General features: G+C 39.9%; 1 protein-coding gene across 1 annotated transcript in view; it reads left to right on the forward strand.

Moving 5' to 3' along the window:
- The first annotated feature begins 17,938 nt into the window (after positions 1 to 17,938).
- The window catches only part of LOC124804695 (muscle-specific protein 20), a 37,119-nt gene continuing 34,981 nt past the window's right edge, over positions 17,939 to 20,076 (forward strand). Inside the window, exon 1 of the mRNA XM_047264947.1 lies at positions 17,939 to 18,096. Within this exon, the coding sequence (XP_047120903.1) occupies positions 18,067 to 18,096 (30 nt within the window). The 5' untranslated portion in view covers positions 17,939 to 18,066. The remainder of the gene's footprint in view (positions 18,097 to 20,076) is intronic.

Below are 20,076 nucleotides of genomic sequence, written 5' to 3' on the forward strand. Positions count from 1 at the left end.
ACCGCAACGCCACCCGGCCTCATCCTACGTCTTGGTCGGTAGCGGTCATAATGTTTTGGTTTATCAATGTATATTCCATGTACATGTACTTTAGCTATTATCCTTTGCACTATCAGGCCAATTTTATAGTACTGCAACTACTTTTAACATAAACTTTTTATTGTTTACATGTGATTAATTCACCCTCTTTTATGTTTAGAAGTAAACCATTGCACTGCATTTTTATGTGCGTTTAAAAATGATTATTATATTTAACTTAAAACACATGAACCTCAGTTTCCACTACGCTTCAGGATACTTAGATACTAAATATAGTAAATACTTGCTTTCCAAGATTCACCACAGTCTCTTCCTCCACTGTCAAGATTTTTAACTGTTATGCACAATTTCAGTATGAGGCACATTCTTAGTTGACATCTTGGGTTGTCGGGCGTTCTGCCGGATATCAGCGTCGTACTTGCACGATATTTCGGTCATGTAGCTCGTAACCTTCATCAGGTGCGACCTGAGACTGCTCCTCGAGTGGACCTGGTCCAGTATTTATGCCTATGGCCTTCCCCCTCCACCAACGGCTGCAGGCGCGGACCGCAGAGGGAACACCTAGAACCGCAGCGGACGGAAAACGGAGCAGCAACGCTCCAGCAGGTCGCAGGGAATGGGCGCGGACCACAGAGGAAGCGGCTGCAGCCGTTGGGGGAGGGGGAAGGCGATAGGCATAAATACTGGACCACGTCCACTCGAGGAGCAGTCTCAGGTCGCACCTGATGAAGGTTACGAGCTACGTGACCGAAATATCGTGCAAGTACGACGCTGATATCCGGCAGAACACCCGACAACCCAAGATGTCATTAGATCGCTGGGGAAGCCTGAAGAGTTACATCACATTCTTAGTTGATTCAGACAAACACTATGTGTCTCCTATGTCGCTGCCTTATAAACAGGGACCGAAAAATTTCGCGTAAGTGATAAAGCGAAAAGTAAAGCGAAATCAGAGATTTTTAGTAACATAACGCGAAATCGCGGTTTTCACTATTCGTGGCAAAAATTTGGAAGTTTTTCGTCTCCGAGTAAATAATACTGTAAATCTGAGGGCAGGGAACTAATAATTACTCAATGTTGAAATTCGATTTTGACTTTTTTCTCAACTTTGAGAAATATCGATAATCTCAAAATACTTATTGATACCTGGCATGAAGAAATAAAGCACTCGACATCCCGTCAAACGAAGGGGTTTGCAGCAACAGTTTCAGAAGATGACGTGAATTTTCCCGACAATTTTGGACTACCTGTTGTACAAAAAAGAAAGTCACATATTTTTGAGAAATCTTTAACGCGATGCGTCAATAAAACTATATATTTTCGTAATACACAAGTGTATGATACGGTGCTTGTGTTTTGCAAACAATCTAGTCTCGCCGCAAGCTTCATTCACAAAATACTGAAAATAATATTGAAAAAGTATTCTCAATGTTATTTTTTACCGTTTGCGTGACGTCACGTGCCCCTTGCTGTTATTGACTGATGGAGGGAAACCGAGTGGATGCGATGTTGATTTGCGTATCTGTGACTTGCAACTTGATGGTAAGTTTTTGTAGGACCAAACTGTTGAGGTCATCGGTCCCTATGCTTACACTCTACTTAATCTGACTTAAACTAACTTACGCCAAGGACAAACACACACACACACACCCATGCCCGAGGGAGAACTTGAACCTCCGACGGGGGGAGCCACGCGAACCGAGCCAAGTCGCGTTCAGACCGCGCGGCTACCCCCCGCTGCTGCGTGTCTGTGCAGCTGAATTGTCGCATTTGGTGATTTTCGTGTTTATATTTGATCACTGCAAAATATACAATTCAACCGATGCATCATGTCGAATAGGTCTCCAAACCGCGTCGTTTTTAGTACGATTTCTTACGCAAAATATCGGAAAATCCGATTTGCCGGATAAAACGTTACCTGAATTCGAAGTTAAAAGTGAATATTTCTTCATTACAAGATTTTTTGTGATCGGACTAGTAATGGCAAAAGAAAACTTACTGAAAACTTGAAACAGTACGTGGCTGCAAAGCTATTTTTTCTTTAGTTGATTGGATCTAATGGGTTGTATTAACAACTTATCTACAGTGGTACCTACTATCGATATTTCGGTTTTGTAAAATCGATGTGGTGAGATTCTTAGGATGTGGTTATTTTGTGCTTAACCGTTTGTTTCATTATAGCTGTGTGATATATATATTTTCAAATCATAATTTTCAAATCGTAATTTTGGCTTAAATAATTTGTCTACTTTAAGCTATAAATGGTTGCAGATGACAAACTGTGAAGCAAAACAGTCACTGTAGAAACATAATACATCAGGAACACCACACGACGTGTTAAAAATGTATGAATACATAATGTTATGTGTTTCTTTTTAATATCTGTAATTACGATTTAAAAACTAATATTTGCATGTATACAGACAGTATAGAACATTCTTTATCTTTAACAGCAATAAAATAAAAGCCCACTGAAGATGCTGCAACTGCAGTGAAACATGTTTGGGTTAAAAAAAAAATTGTGTTTTGCTAAAGGCGGACTCTATCCTAAAACATATGTATTGTTGAAGCAAACACGGGAAAAAAGAACTTCAACCCCAAGATAATTATCCTTGACAAATCTTTCTGCTAATTTCCTCTATAGAAGACACTCACACAATGCACCAAGCAGGCGCTCCGTGGCGCAATGGATAGCGCATGAATGTGGACAAAGAAGTCACATCTTCGAATCCTGAAAGAGTTGTATATTTTTAAAAGTTTTCACGAAGTATGAAAACAGAGTTAGCAAAAACTAATTGTAGCAGTTGTTTCGATGGTGGAATGTATTATACTGGGTGGCCCAAAAAGGATGGTCGGATCTGAACTGCGTAGTACCATTGAAAGGTGAGGAGGGGGGACCACTGCCGGCCGTCTGCAAGTCGGCCATTACACCCAGTTTGCCACGAGATGGCGCAGTGGACGGTCGAGCATCGTGTTTTTGCTGTGGAACAGTTTTTCAGAAATGATGAATCGTTTATTACTGTGCAACGATTGTTTCGGCAACGTTTTGGTGTAGTGCGTGATGGACCCATTCCAGATCGCAGATCCATATCACGTTGGGTGACTGCATTCCGGACAACAGGGTCTGTCAAAAGTGCCCGCATCTCGTGGTCGTGCGGTTGCGTTCTCGCTTCCCACGCCCGGGTTCCCGGGTTCGATTCCCGGCGGGGTCAGGGATTTTCTCTGCCTCGTGATGGCTGGGTGTTGTGTGCTGTCCTTAGGTTAGTTAGGTTTAAGTAGTTCTAAGTTCTAGGGGACTTATGACCACAGCAGTTGAGTCCCATAGTGCTCAGAGCCATTTGAACCATTTATTTTGTCAAAAGTGGTAAATCTACAGGGCGTACACGTACGGCAGTTACTCCACAGAACATTGATGATGATAGAGCGTCAGTGCTGCAAAGCCCGCATCGTTCCACTAGGCGTCGTGCTAAAACTTTAGGCCTCAGCCGTAGTTCGTTGCAGCGTATTTTAAGCCGTGAGTTACAGTTTCACCCATACAAAATTATGATCACGCAAAAGCTGTATGATTGTGATTTTGAGCAGCGAAGACGATTTTGTGAATCAATGCTTGACATTTTGTACTCTAATAATGATGTTGTGCTTCTTATGTCAGATGAAGCCCATTTCCATTTAGACGGCTATGTCAATAAACAAAACTGCAGGTATTGGGCAGCAGATAATCCCAGAGAATTGCACCAAAAGCCTCTTCATAGTGCTAAGGTAACAGTCTGGTGTGGAATTTTAAGATTGGGGATTGTTGGTCCTTATTTTTTTGAGGAGAACAACGCTACAGTCACAGTGAACTCGAAACGTTACGTTAACATGCTACGTAGCTTTTTGGTGCCGAAACTGCGAGAGTTACATGTAAATCGAGATCGAATTTGGTTTCAACAGGACGGGGCCACGGCCCACACAGCCAATGACTCCATGTGTGTCTTAAGGCGGATGTTCCCCCACCACATCATCTCGCGTTTTGGAGGTGTCCACTGGCCCGCGAGATCACCTGACCTCTCAGCCTGTGATTTTTTTCTTTGGGGATACCTCAAGTCAAAAGTCTACGTAAAGAAGCCCCGAAACTTAATTGATCTGAAGGAGGCAATCAGTGCGGAAATTATGGCAATTCAAGAAGAAACAGTAGTGAAAGTGATGGAAAATTTCGAGGAAAGACTTGTGGAATGCATCACCGAGGAAGGACACCATCTTCCGGAAGTCATTTTCCGTACATGATTTTTTGTGGTTAGTTCTTGTAATTGGGTGCCTGGGAGCATTTAGTTACGTAATTGAATAAAATTAATTTGTAAAACTGATGGAGTTATAGTTATTTAAAATGTGACCATCCTTTTTGGGCCACCCTGTATATAGCTTCACATTACTCTTAGTCTGAGAAATGAACAACAGAGGATAAATGCACTTACTTTTCGAAGAAAACAGTTCAGTTTTCTGGAAAGAATTGCTAGTTGTGAAGATATCACCATACGCCCACAGTACAACTAGTTGTAGGACGATGAGGTTTCCTGCACAGAGGGATATAAAGCATGTACAACATGCAGGTAACACAAACAAAAGGCTTGTGATATTTGTGAGTGTAAACTAACGTCAGTGTCTGAAACAGACTTACTTCGTCTTTATGTAAGATGATGAATCTTCAAATAAGAGTCACTAAGAATCGCTTTGCAAAAAAATTGTGTTTAATAAAGTAAAGAGTGTGTGGTCACGTAAGCTAGAAAACATCTTCTTGAATGTGACGTGTGTGAAGGGCGATTGCAAATGTAAGCGCATGTAAACAGCAAGGAAAACACAATAATACTCTTTCTGATCGGTGTCCCGAAGTTTTGTAATTATGATTTGGTTTTCATATGAAACGACTGTCGAGTCGTTTTACAATTGCGTTAAAATATTATTTCATTGTAAATTCGAATCAGCAACCTATGGCCATCATCTTTTAAAATTCGACAGTCTACCGCACTAACAACTGAGCTGCCAAATAAATAAAGATGGGTAATACGACAATTTTCACTGAGAGTTTAATTTCGCCGAATGACGCTATCCTCCCTTGAAACAGAGGGAAAGCATATTGGAGACGTAAATTAATGTCAACTTCACAGTGCGAAACATTTTTAACTACGTTGTGCGTCGACGTGGTGGCAAGTTGCCGGTGCAATGTAACTACATTTTACGCATCTTCACAATCTTTGAAACACTCGAAAAGAACTTTCAGGAGTTTTTAGTACAGTGTGAGACTACACACGATTTGTAACCCATTTTTCGAAACGTAAATTTCAAAACAAGATGTCACAAGATGTACTAGCAGCGAGCTAGCCTGTGACGTCTCAGACATCACATAACGCGAATGGAACGATTTAGCGGGCTTTCAAATTATTTGAATTTCATTTCCGATTTTATGAAAGAATACTGAAATTCAAGGGGAAAAACATGTTAGGAGCATAATTAATCATTTAAGACAGCTTCCTGCAGTGATCCACAGCCTTACTTCAAATGTGAAGAGCTTGATACAGGTGACGTACAAGTCACGAACCCATCACTAAAAAGAAGACAGCAAGTAATAAGGAAATTGAAGAATCACAAGACTTATGGTGAAGACCTGAAATACGCCGAATTATTAAAAATGTGGGACCATAATTGGAATTAGAACTACAGTCGTTAAAAGAAGCAACTTAGAATGGAAAAACCATACTTGCAATTATATGCCCCGTATCTAAGCAGAATGGTCACCTTGTGTCAGATAAATACAGAGGAACTGCTTTATTGCATGTTACTTATATAATCCCATCGATTTGTTTATTAAACAGGCTGATTACGATAACTGAAAAACTGATTGGGGATTAACAATGTCGTTTACGTCGAAACAGATACACATTAGAGTATTGATTCACTGTGAGATCAATAACTGAGAGGGAATGGGGATTCAGTGTGAATGTCCACATATTATTTCTAGATTTCAAAAAATTGCCATTATAACATACACCGACAGACACTCCTAAATATAATGAGAAAATCTGAGATGCTCTCAGAATCAGTCAGATTATTTAAAACATGTGTAGACTGAACTTTATGTCGTATGAAGACAACTCCTGTAGGAGAAGTTTAAATTTAAAGTTATCTTAGATGAGATAGATAAAGAACTTACTAAAATTAATCCACAAGGGATACAACTGCAGTGTTACACATTACTACACTGGATTACGTAGATCAGGGCTTCCCAACGTGTGGTCCGCGGACCCCTTAGGGGTCCGCCAGCTCTTTCTAGGGGGTCCGCGGCCACCTTTCACCAAATCGTGTAAAATAATGAGTAAAATTATTTAATAAAAATGTGAAAATCAAATTCATCACAATTTTGTGCGTGTGTGTGTGAAAAACGTGTACTTTTAGTTCAGGTCGTATTCCCAAGCAGCCTTTGCGGTTCCTAAGTGAGAACGTATACACAGTTTAGTGCCGGAGAATGCGGCTTCTCTGATCGACTCTTTCGCAACAATACGGGGTCGTTTGCGCGCCGGCTCACGGCGCTAGATGCGCTGAAACCTTTTACGCATGCGCGGAGCGAGCTTTGTCGACCAATCACAGCGCTCGCTGGCACGTATGCGGTCCCAGGCATCATTAAAAGTTAAACTTGCTTTGTCAGTGCACTACCTGTTTCATAAGTCGATTTTTGACCAGTTTATTACTTCTAACATGGATCGGTGGCTGAAGTCAGGATCATCGAAGAAGGGTGCAGTTTCTCCATCACCTTCACAACAAGGGAAGTTTCCAGTGAAATGAATGAGGAGGGAGGACGACCAAAGGAAGACTTTACATACATTTGAACATTTTTCTTCGGATTTCACGAAAAACCACACACATACACGCACACACACACACACACACAGACACACACACACACACACACACACACACACACACACACACACACACACACGACTGTTACGAAATATGCATGCTCTTTGCACAGCAGTAGCCAAACAGTGGAAGTGAACAGAACATAAGCGGCAGCTTGTCAATAGCGAACAGTGTGGACGTGACGTTAATTGATCTTGGAGGAAGACGGCTCCACCGTGTGAAATTTCAATTACCAAGTAATTTTAATCAGGCTATAGTACGTTGAACAAAGGGAGTAAATCCACTAGCAAGTGTCTGGATACAGTGGGAATTCAAATTGGATCGTTAATTTCAAGTTGTTTTCATTCTTCTCTAAACCGAAGACTATTGATACTTCGGGGGGGGGGGGGGGCATTGGGAACATGGCACTTGCATTAAGAAGCTTTCAGTTCCCATTGGTTTCGCTCTGAAATTTAAAGTTACTGTGCTCTTGACTGACTAGGGGTCCGCCATGGATTTTCGACTGAAGAAGGGGTCCGCTAGCTGAAAAGGTTGGGAAGGCCTGACGTAGATGATGTGGAATTAATAAGTGATTCCAAAACCAAATTAATCATAGATACCAAATTATTACAAAATCGTTGAGAGAATGCCTTTATTTGTTAATGAAGAAGAAAAAGGGTGTCTAGTCATAAGTAATAAAATCCGAAGTAATATAATTTTAGCTCTAGATGATTCCATTCAAGACAGCTGGTCATTTAAAGTACTTAGGAAGTCTTTTTAATAACAATAGAACGGATTTAGGAATAGATGCCCGTCTAGGAACAGCGAACAAAACACTTTTAATTTTAGCAATATCTTAAGCAAAATATCACTTAGTACTAACTTCTAAATTCGTTTGTATCGATCGACTGTTATGCCAATCACATTAAACGGATGTGAAACATTAATATTTAGTAATAAAGGTGAAGAAAGTCTTTAACATTCGAAAGAAAAATTCTAAGGTAAATTTTCGTACCTGTATGTGATGAAAATAACATGGACTGGAGAATAAGAAGTAATGAAGAATTACGAGAGCTGTACACACACGGTAACATCGTCGAAATGTTGGTGAGGAGAAAGTTAAGCTGGGCTGGTCATATAGTAAGAATGACGGAGAATAGGCTATCGATAGAAGCATTCTGGAAGGTAACAGAAGAGGAAGATCCAGAAATATATGGCAAGATAACTTCCAGGAGAACACAGGTACGATGAACATCAACAACAAACGGACAAACCGCGCACTCGACGGAAAGAAATGGAAGAGACTCGCACAGCAGGCGTATGGTTGGTGAGGCCCTTGCCCCGTGCAAAGAAAAGTAAAGTCGTCTTATGTAAACTGTAGCCTAGGATACAAAATTCTTCGGTGCAAGGATTGCACTACAATTACATCAAGACTTGTTCGAGGAGGTACACAATGTGGCGTGCTCTATCTATCTATGTAACATGAGATGTTTAATTCCATGTATAGCACCTTTTACCCTGAAACTTCCTGGCAGATTAAAACTGTGTGCCCGACCGAGACTCGAACTCGGGACCTTTGCCTTTCGCGGGCAAGTGCTCTACCATCTGAGCTACCAAAGCACGACTCACGCCCGGTAGAGCACTTGCCCACGAAAGGCAAAGGTCCCGAGTTCGAGTCTCGGTCGGGCACACAGTTTTAATCTGCCAAGAAGTTTCATATCAGCGCACACTCCGCTGCAGAGTGAAAAGTCTCATTCTGGAGACCTTTTATCCGTTCTCCGTTGTCTTAGGGCTTGTGAGATAGAGTGATTCTGTGGTCAACGTCAATGATGTGAGCGCGAGCGCTTGACTACCATTTTATCGGTTTCCTCCTCACTGTATGATAACATTTTCGTAATCTTATCCACGTGCGTTTCTTTTAATCTGTGTATGGGGGCACTGGTAACCTCGGCGTTGAGCGCCCGTAAGCTCCAAACACACAAACATTCACACACGCACACGCGCATCGCCACGCGCACGCGCGCGCACGCACGCACGCGCACACACACACACACACACACACACAACACGAGACGTGAAGACACTGCACAATACCCGCAACTACGCTGCGGCTTAAAGGCAGTCTTTTGACTTTCAGTTTTATAACTGGAATCGAGAAACAGTCATGTTAGGGAAGAGTGTGATGTGTGTTTGGTGATAATGCAGGATTGGTATATTATAGTAACTTGCGTTACCACCTTCCACAAGTACCTTACGTCCATTTGTGTAAATCCTTTTAAGATGCAGTTTAATAGGAAAAGAGGCACCTCTGTTAGAATAAAGTTTTGTTTAGAAATTTAAAAAAAAGTAGTGAAGTACAGCTGTGAAAAGCGACACTGCAATCTTCTTTGATTAATTCGACTTACTTAGTTTTTCAAACCAAAAGTAAATTTAACAGAACAAAACGTGTAACTTCATTTGTATTTGAAAAGATTCGTTAATTTGATTTCTAGACTGACTGAAGTTAAATGCCATGCAAATTTCGTTCTGATGGTAAAAGCGAAACTTCATTCTTTCAAGGCAAATTTCACTAACGATTACAAGTTTTCTCAGAGTTATTCCCTTCAGGAATGGAGGCTAATTTCAATAGACAGTATTATTTACTTTCAGAAGGAAAACATTCAATGTGAGTTTCATTGGTTCCTTAGTCAGTTGTAAATATTGAGACACTGTGTTTTAGTGAAAATACAGAATTATCTGTTTCTGCATAGAAAGACACTCTAAACTCCACTGAGTGCTTCAGAATAATAACGTTAGCGTTATTAATAGTCAAACAGGTTTTGTTTCTCTTCAATCGATCTTTTACATTGTTCACAAATTGCAATACCTTTTAAGCTTTTCACACTATTACAGTCATAGAAGCACGGTCTTCTTCAGAAGTACTTCCAACAACGTTAATCATGCCTTTTGCGCTCTTGTGGTGATGTTTCCATAGAAACTTTCATCCGCTAACACATATTTCTTTATATCTAACCGAGAAGTGAAATACCAGTTTTCACAGATTTACCTTTTTAATTTTTTTAATACAACGAAATGTTTTCTTTTTATATTTCACCCACTATTACTCCACCTAAGGGTTGAATTTCCAAGAACAGTGAGATACGTTTTTTTAAATTTCAAACAAGGAAACCAAGAGCAAATTTTTATAGATTTAGCTTTGAAAATATTTTCATAATGAAATAATTTCATAAAACTTTTCATCCCCTATTTCACTCCATTGGGGACCTGAACATCCAAAAAGACTGAAACAAGTATTTTCTTATTTCTAACCGAGAAGTCAAATATCAGTTTTCATAGATTTAGCTTTAAAATGCATTAATAACGAATTATTTCCAAATATCTTTCACTCACTATTTTATCCCCTGAACGGTTGGATATCCAAAAATGTTGAGACATGATTTTTTAATTTCTGACTGAGTTGCCAAATACCAATTCTCGTAGTTCTATCTTCAATTGCCTTTATAGTGACACATAATCAGGAAGCTTTTCATCCCCTATTTCAACCCCATTTACGAGGGGAATTTCGAAAAATACCTTCTTAAGCGATACCTATAGTATGAGATCCACATCCTCTCCAAATTTCAAGTTTCTATCCTTAGCGGTGTCGGCTGGGCAATGATGTATGATTGGATCAGTCTGGCCCTATTTCACCCAGTTTGTGGTTGAATTTCCAATTCTTGTCAAACGCGTATATCTTTACTTTCTAACTGAGAAGTCATATACCAATTTTCATAGATTTAGCTTTAAATATGGTTTCACAATGAAATATTTTCATAAAACATTTCACCTCCTATTAACAGTAACATGTTTAATTTTTATTTTCTGGCAAAGAAGCCAAATACAAATTTTCACAGATATCTCTTCAAAAAACGTTACGCAACGAAATATTTCCACAAAGAATTTCAACCTCTGTTTCACCCCCATAGGGGCTGAATTCCCAAAAACAAGGACCCATGTATTTTTGTTTCTAACTGAGAAGCCAATTGGAAATTTTCATAGATTTAGCTTTGAAAATACGTTCGTAATGAAATATTTTATAAGATATTTTACCCCCTTAGCGGTTGAATTTCCGAAAATATTGAAACATGGATTTTTTTGTTTGTAACTGATAATTGAGATACCAATTTCATAGCTTTAAAAATACTTTACTAGTTCTTTAAGATTGGTTTCTTTGTAAAAGAAATTTCACACACTATTCCTCCCAAATAGGTTTAAAAATTCGAAAAATGCTGAAACACATATTTCTTTATTGCTGACGGAGAGACCAAACATCAATTTTCATAGGTGTGATTTTGAAATTGCGTTAATAGCGATATATTTTCGAAAAAAACTGTCCCCTGGTTCAGAGCCTGATGGGTGACATTTCGAAAAATACTTTTTTAAACGACGCCTGTACTATAGGATCAACACACACTGCCAATTTCAAGTTTCTGTCCTTAGTGGTTTGGGCTGGATGATGATGACTCAGTGGGTGCGTCAGTCAGTTGAGACTTTTCCTTCTACAAATAATGATTACAGGTTTCACTATGGCCTAAAATGAAACTATCAGAAGAAAAGGAAAATGCATGTTTTCACTGGACTTAACTATTCTGTGTGACATATGAACGAGTGAATTTACCAAATGGCCTAACGGTGAACTGAAACTCGCCATATGTACGAAAACAAGCTTCCTGACAGCTAGCAGAGCCTTTGCCAGCTTTCAACTGCGATGCACAAACAGCTACAGGACAAAACAGCAATCATGAGTGGAGCTGTGACAACACTGAGGCGTTGCCGTAGAGAGATATACAAAATCACCTTACATTGACAGTTATACGCCCAAAGCAGCTGTACCAAGCTCTTTGCAAGAATAAGGTATCTTCTTTCGCCGACTCTGCTGCAGGCAGATTAGTGTGTAATGGCGCATGGGCTCCTCATAGTAGGGAATGCTAAGGTAGGATGCGGGATATTGGACCTGAAGAAAATCCAGTGCACGGTGACATTGGCCGGGGACGAGACCATATGGTCTGTAGCATTACTCGCCTGTGGAGAAGCACACAAGAACGGTTCATTTGGACTGAGTCGGCTCAGTTTGCACTAAAAGGAGTCTGACGCCCCACACCATGCTGTTCGGGATCGCCATTTGGCAGTGGTCTGCGACTGTCAAATAAAGACCACTTTCAACAAACGGCCACAAAGCTATGAACGAGGAGGAATTCCTGGAACTGCCGTTTGTATTTACATAAATAAGCGACGTATTCGAAAGGACAGCTTCCAGCTACAAGACAGCTGACTCATGTAAAGTCAAGTCATGACCTCTCACTCGAGCATGGGTGATTAGCGAATTCATTTACGAATATTACACTGCAGGAAATACTCCAACCAGCTACAAGCCTTTCTTAAAAATGATTTTATTGTACCATTACTAATTTCGGACCTGAGTCCATCGTCAGGTGGAATTCTGTGCAAGTTTTACGTTTGTGATCTAAAATATACCAAAGTTTTTGTGGTGCATAGTTTACAAAATGTTTTACATTAGCGGCCTAAAATATAAGAAAGCTTTTATGATTATGTAGTTTACGTTTATATATGCTCTGTACAATGTACTTGCTTCCTGAAGAGCCCTCCTTTACATATTATAAGACAAATGTTTTTCATTTTTTTACAATGCATACTGATAAATGAACTGAACTAAAAAAACAAGGTGGCTGAATATTTGTTTACATCGGCTGCTGATCTGATGTACCAAAGAACTCGGTATGTGTATCGCTATGGCACACTTATGGAGTTACTGCAAAGATACGTCTACTTAGTAGAGATAATTTGTACAATTAGAGATTTAATTATTTAGGTTTGAAAGATGCTGGTAATGCCCGAAGAATATCCTCTCTGTCAATTAATTATTAATTCTATCATTTCAAATTAAAGGAATTGGATGAAATTTCGGAGATACATTTGGCTTTTTAATTCTAGTTGATGATTCAGTATGGAGTGAGGTTTATTGTGAATATGGCTGTATATTTCTAATTCCTCTAACAAATTCATCTGTATTTCTTTTTCCGCAAAATGTAATATCTCTACGTCTTATTCGATGCTTATCTCTGTGTGCCGGTGTTGGGACGGGCTGACATATTTAGGTTGTTAAGCTTGAGAGTGTCCACATGTGCACGGTATCGTACATTGAAACTCCTATCAGTTTCGCCAATGTAAAATGTGAGGGACACGGATCAATTTAATTTATAAGTGCCAGACCTGCAGTGTACTTCAGTTTTTAAATTTTACCTATAACAGTTCTGTGTTTTATTTTATTATTTGTGGAAAAACTGATTTTGATGTTTTTGGCACAGAGTAAGTTTGCAATCTGATATCACACTTTAACAGTGAATGGTATGCAGACGTATATCACAGCCTTCAGGAGCTATTTGTGCTAAACTGCTGTTTGCTTTGGACTTAGAGCTATATTTTTTACGTATTTGTTTTCAAATCTATTGTGAAGTTTAGTGATGATGTCACAGCTGTAATCATTACTGTGGGCTATTGGTTTGAGTTTATCTTCAGCGTGCGAAGGGATCTTTTCTATTCAATTGAGCATTCTCCTATAATATACCATTTTCTGTTGCTTGAGGTGACATGATGAACTGTTGATTGTGACATCTGTTGTAGTGGGTTTGCTGTACGTTTTAAATATATGTTTACCATCGTATTTAGTAATTTGTAGATCCAAGAAATTTATACCATTATCAGTTTCATGTTAAACAGTAATTTTATGATTGGGTCGCATTTGTTAAGCTCTTTCGGAAACTGATCAATTTCTTCTATTATTTCATCAAATCAGATTAGTGTATCATCCACATAGCTTTTGTAATATATTATTTTTTGTTTATTGTCATATTGACAATGAGAAAGGATGTTTCTAAATGATTTATGTAAATGTTGACTAACAGGCTGGCTTGGCAACTGCCCGCTGCAAAGTCATCTTTCTGTTCATAAAATTTTTTTTAAGGCTGAAGTAGTTATGTGATAGCACTAAGCTTAGAAGTTGAACAAGCTCAAAAATTTCGGATGGACTGATCTTTTTATATTTAAGCAAGTTATTCTTAGTACCGAAATTGTTTCTTTTACTGGTGTAACTTATTTGTATACAAGACTACATCAAAGGACGAGAATCTGGCTGTGTTTGGTATGAGAATGTCTTTGATGTTTTTTGAAAGCTGAAATAGGAAAATAATCTTCAACTGTAAAGGCCTGATTTTGTAGAAAGTGCTCTTTTGCGAGTTCGCAGTCAGACGTATTTCTACAGCGTAATTTACGAAAACAGCTGCAGTGTTCCCCGATCAAAATGGATTAAGTAATTTATTTATGAATGAAAGAGACTGTGTGGAATAAATTGGTACAATCGCTCATCTGTGTGATCAGGAGACAACTAATGTGACAACCATCACCCTGCGCAATAGACTGATTTCGGTATTTTACAAATGTGTGTCCACTTGATGAACTGAAATTTCCTGTAGTTATATCCTCTTAGGTTCGCGGCAGTTAATTCCTGACATCTGTGAAGCGAATCTGCGTTGTGTCGAAGACTACGTGAAGTAAGGAAGAGACAAAAATAATACTTGCAGTAACGATTCTTCCTATTGGTCATTATTATTCATTTATCGAAAGAAACTGTAAAGTGCTGTCATGTGGCCGGGAGACTTGGTGACTGGCAAGGTGGCGGAAACGCCAGTTTTAGGGGCGTTTAATGAGAACAGGTCAGAAATTCTATAATACAGCACCCTTACAGAAACTATTGAGAACAGAGGGACAAAATGAAAAATAATTTTGAGTTAATATATTTAGAAATAAAATTATGTAAAATGAATGAAACTGGAGCTTCAAGATCATGTATTACGTGAATACTGGAAGCAACAGTGAGTAAATGGACTTCCAGCTCAGTTACTGTTCAAGCATATTTTTTACAAAACAAGTCCTTCATAACAGAAATACTGGCTAATTAAAACAGAAAATGAACTGTCCATCAATTTTTCTGAGGAAAATCTTTGTAACAGTTGGAATTATTGTGAGTCACTTAACTGTGCCAGTTCGACGAAATGTCTGCTACTGGATGATGGTGACGGCGGTGTAGTAAGCCGAAAAATATTAAAATAAAATCGTAATATTTCTCGTAAGGTTCATATAATGTGTTTGACAACTGTAATATGTCTATGTCTGCTTCTGTTGGATAGATCTTGGTTGGAAACAACCATTACCGCCGTCTGTTTACCACTGCACTAGCAAAAAATGTTCAAATTTGTGTGAATTCCTATGGGACCAAACTGCTGAGGTCATCAGTCCCTAGACTTACACACTACTTAAACTAACTTATGCTAGGAACAAGACACGCACCCATGCCCGAGGGAGGACTCGAACCTCCGGCGGGAGGGGCCGCGCAATCACCCGCAGACTAGCCGTCACCGCCTTGCTTTACGTATATGTTACAAAATTATTGTTAAGTGTTGTAAGGATTTACATAACAAGAAAGTATTGCACACAAGAGAACAAACTTGTTAATAACAACGAATACGGTGCGTAGTCGGCGTGTCCACGGTCACACACGGGGTACACAGCCGTGACTGCAGAGGGCGCCACACGCTACGCAGCGTCCAGTGCGGTACCACATAGTTAAGGCCCACGTAAACGATCAAACATTTTGTCAAACGTAACTATGCTTGTCAAATGTCTGACCGGGTACGGTGCTGTTTCACGTGTTTGTCAAGCATAGATCGTGTTTGACGTGTTTACGAGAAATTTTGGTTGAGGGAAAGTTTGGCAAGATGGCGGACGTTGTTTGTGTCAATGTGTCGCCACATATATAAGTGAAAAAGTTTATCGTGAGTTTACACAACTATGAAAAGTGCAGTCAAGTATAAAAACAGCAAAATAGCACTGAAATCTCTAAAATGGTAGAGATATCACATCATTCCCAGGCATATATTACGCATGAAGAGGTTATCAACAAAATCAATATTTTATGCATACAGTAACATACAAGCGGAGTGGAATGAAACAAAAGAAATGGAAGTTCTCCGGTTCTTCCGCGGATGATGTGGGCTGTACGTTCCCATGTTGTGGTATTTCAATGAACTGTAATTAGAGCACCCAGTATACGAGAGTAAATTTCGGCGTACTTTTGTCTTATTTTTCAATGTAAGGGCGAAGTAACGCTAAAGAAGTTATTAAACGTTTCACTGTCCCTCCGTACAAAGTTGACGTAAACATCAGAATCGGAGTGCAACGTATCCATTAATGGGTTTTGCTCATTTTAAACCATTCCCTGAACCAGCATCTTATTTTCTTCTCCTTTAAACACAGTGCCAGAGTCAGTATTAGGAATGCTTTATCTCCATTTGTAGTCATTCCCACAGCATACACTAAAAGCGTCTGCTTCAAAAGTAAGGTTAAACTGAAAAGCTTTCTTTGTGCGTGTGTCATGTTTGACACATCCGTAACTACGTGAGAGCGAACTTGACAGGCAAGTTTTTTTTCTTTTAGGGTGGCCTTAACAATTTTTAAAAAGTTTCATTGTCCATTCACAGGAAGTTGTTATAATCTTCGAGTTCTGAGAGTAATATTTCCTTTAGCACACTTTGATGGGTAAATCTCTCATTGTTAGCCATTCCCTAGACTTAGAACGCTCATAAGCGAATGAATTAGAGCCACCTACTTGTTTTATTCCAATTAATTTGTTCCCCTACAGAATTCACCCCCTACAGCTACATTTAGTTCAAAAATGGTTCACATGGCTCTAAGCACAATGTGACTTAACATCTGAGGTCGTCAGTGCCCTAGACTTAGAACTACTTAAACCTAACTAACCTAAGGACATTACACACAGTCATGCCCAAGGCAGAATTCGAACCTGCGGTCGGCCGGGGTGGCCGAGCGGTTCTAGGCGCTACAGTCTGGGACCGCGCGACCGCTACGGTCGCAGGTTCGAACCCTACTTCGGGCATGGTTGTGTGTGATGTCCTTAGGTTAGTTAGGTTTAAGTAGTTCTAAGTTCTAGGGGACTGATGATCTTAGAAGTTAAGTCCCATAGTGCTCAGAGCCATTTGAACCATTTTTTTTCGAACCTCCTATATTACGAAATATGACTGGCTGGCTGTATCCGTAGGTAAGAGCTGAACTACATATCCGCAGATATGGAGCTCAATGTCCGCGTGGCCTTATGATTTTTTCTGTCACTTGGCGACTGTTCCATGTCTGGCATACATTTGTGTCAAAAATACGAAATATCGCAAGCTACAGCGTAGTTCAGAGTGCACGTTAAACTGTAGGGCCCTCTGTAACGGTGTGTGTCGCTTCACAGGTTGGAGGAAGACAAAAAGAGTATCACCTTCAGCAGAATCGTGCCTTGTAGCACTTCTACGTTCAAACCAAACTTCGAAATGAGGACAACTTTACTTTAGATATGAAAGATTATATTGCAGTGACATGAAGAGAAAAATCTCCTTTGTTTAAAATAGCACGAGTACAAATGGCTTGCTTTTTACTTTTTGTCCACATAGAAATTACATTGCTTGTTATAAACGGGGAAGAATAAGTTCCTGCACCGTGTCACACTCGGAACACTATTCTACATTTCCGAAACTGTTGAGATCCACTTAGGCACCAACTTGTTCTACGCCATACGCAAACAGCTTCTACGCACCTGGTGACTAATATGTTTTCCAATATTCCTACCATCCTGTGTAAACAGATTAGTCAGCGACAAATTTGCCACAAGAGTAAGACAGAATGTGAGTGGCGAAAGCGGTTTCCGCTTTGCTGACGAGTCCGTCAGCTCGGCTCTACTTCTCGGGCTCGTTTTATTTTTCTCCAGCGGCAGGCTCTGGGCAGCCGCGTTGCACCAGGTCGCCCCCCGTCACCAGAGAACGCGTCACGGTGCGGGGGCGGGGCGGCGCGCGCAGGTGTCCAGCTGGAAGCGCCGGCCGTTTCTGAATAATTCGGTTATTTTCGGGAGGAAAATCCGAGCGGCTCGGCCCGTGGTGGGGCGAGCGGCAGGGGTGCTATATAAAGGCGCGCTGGCGGCGGCCCGCGCAGTGTGTGAACCCCAGACCCGTCGCCAACCCAAACCGCATCCACCGCACAAACGACATGTCGCTGCAACGCCAGGTCCAGGCCAAGGTAAGGCCCCCTGCCGCCGTCCGCTGCAAGACGCTTGCTCGCGACACCACGTCTCTGCCGAAATCGTGATGAAGTTGTAACAGTTCTAGCTGTCAGTGTGCGCGTCCACCTCAGCTAGGCCAAACAGTTCTACAATAACTGGGCGATACTCTTGCCGTGTTTCTATGTACTCTGTCCTCTCGCAATTAGCACTGTCTCTGTTTGCTCATCCGACTTCTGAAATGATTACCACACTTTAACCTGCTTCAAATTTTCGATCACGAGAGGACAGTGTGATCGCTATTTATTCGTAGCCTTTCTGTATTACGTCGAGGTGACGTCGCATGTAGTGGGACTGTTCTTAGGCCACATTTATCGTTATACATGTAACACAAAATCAGTATGCTATAACTGTCTCAAAGTTTCCGTAACTAATAAAAAAGTATAAAATTTTAGTATACTTGATACATTAATGACGAGATGGATCTGTATTAAAACCAGAACGAATACATATCATTTAATATTTATTACTAACAACGAATACAGCTTTCAAAAATTTAAGTAAATAAATAAATATAGAAAACAATTTCCACATTTTCACAAAATATTACCCCGTATTCTTTCTGTTCCCATTTCACATTTTGTCAGTAATTTTTCTACAATATTTACATATCAAAAGTCTAATTCTGTTATAGAATAAAACAACAATATTTCCTTTATAAAAATTCTTTCAGTCGTTGTTGTTCCAAGGAAAATTTAAAATTCCGCTTACAAGAGTGTCTCTGGTTCTGCTGCTCCTCTCTGCTAACAACTTTTACTAGCTCCTCGCCTGCATTGTTTTATAACTTTGTCCAGAGAACGCGACCCCATCGACTAATCAAAGCATCTTTCGGCAAACTATGCCCACGATAGTTACGTATCAAAGAAAAAAATGGTTTCATAATCATGTTTATAATATTTTGGAATAATCGTTTGAACTCATTCCCTTTATGTTACAAAATACTGTGGAGGAAAGAAAAGCGGAAGAATAAATTACGTTAGGTCCAGTTATGTGAAGAGAAAATACACCCTGACAGCGAGAATCCATCCTGACTGGCTTTAGGGAGTACCAGAGTGTGATAAGGTGCGGCGAAACATCTCAGCAATAAAATATCATTTTTCAGTAAATGTCAGGTGAATGGCCCCACGAGACGCAAGATAAAAGTTATCCTACCGGGACGGGGGAATTCAACCACGGAATTTCTGAGACGTGAAATCCCCATATCTTCATTCAACTACAGAAAACTGGAGTCAAATGTGGTTTTTGGGAAAATGAATGAAAGCTCGTTAAATTTTACTCTTCCTCAAAATTAGATAGAGCATTCTTCTCCTTCTTCTTCTCTTCTTCTTCTTCACTTCACGTATTAGGCAAACTGCCTGTGATAGTGCTCGTAGAGCAATGCTAGTGGAGTATTGTTGAAAAGCAAAATTAAATGCACTCTAGAGGTAATTGTATGGGAGATTACCTATCATATACTAAAGAAAAATGTGTTGGACCATATTAAAATTAATTTGATGTGGGCTTCTGCGATTTTTGGGTAGCGTTGCTATGCCGGACAGTTAACATTGCACATTTATTTCCTGCCTGTGCCTCTGGTTTATACGTGGCATTACCATCTGTGTGTGGTGAGAACATAGAGAACACAGATGGAAAATAATGTGTGTAGCGAGATTATGAAAGTATGGTTGTGATTTCAGTAAGTCGGTTAGTTGATACGTGACCGAGTAGCCAGTTCTCACCTTTAACACTAGATTAATAATTACATTTCACTAAATATGGACTAAACGTAAACAAGTGTAACTGTTAAAAATTTCATTTGTATGTGAGACACTACGATTGAAAACGTTCGGGAAGGTTGCAAGAAACTATGCACCATATTGTGGATATCTAGTTCGCAGATACGCGCGAGAAAATGTGCAACTGTGCAGAAATGTAAAATCGAGTTCGAAGGGATCTGGTAA

Source organism: Schistocerca piceifrons, chromosome 7 (genome assembly GCF_021461385.2).
Source record: "Schistocerca piceifrons isolate TAMUIC-IGC-003096 chromosome 7, iqSchPice1.1, whole genome shotgun sequence".
Classification (NCBI taxonomy): Eukaryota; Metazoa; Arthropoda; class Insecta; order Orthoptera; family Acrididae; genus Schistocerca; species Schistocerca piceifrons.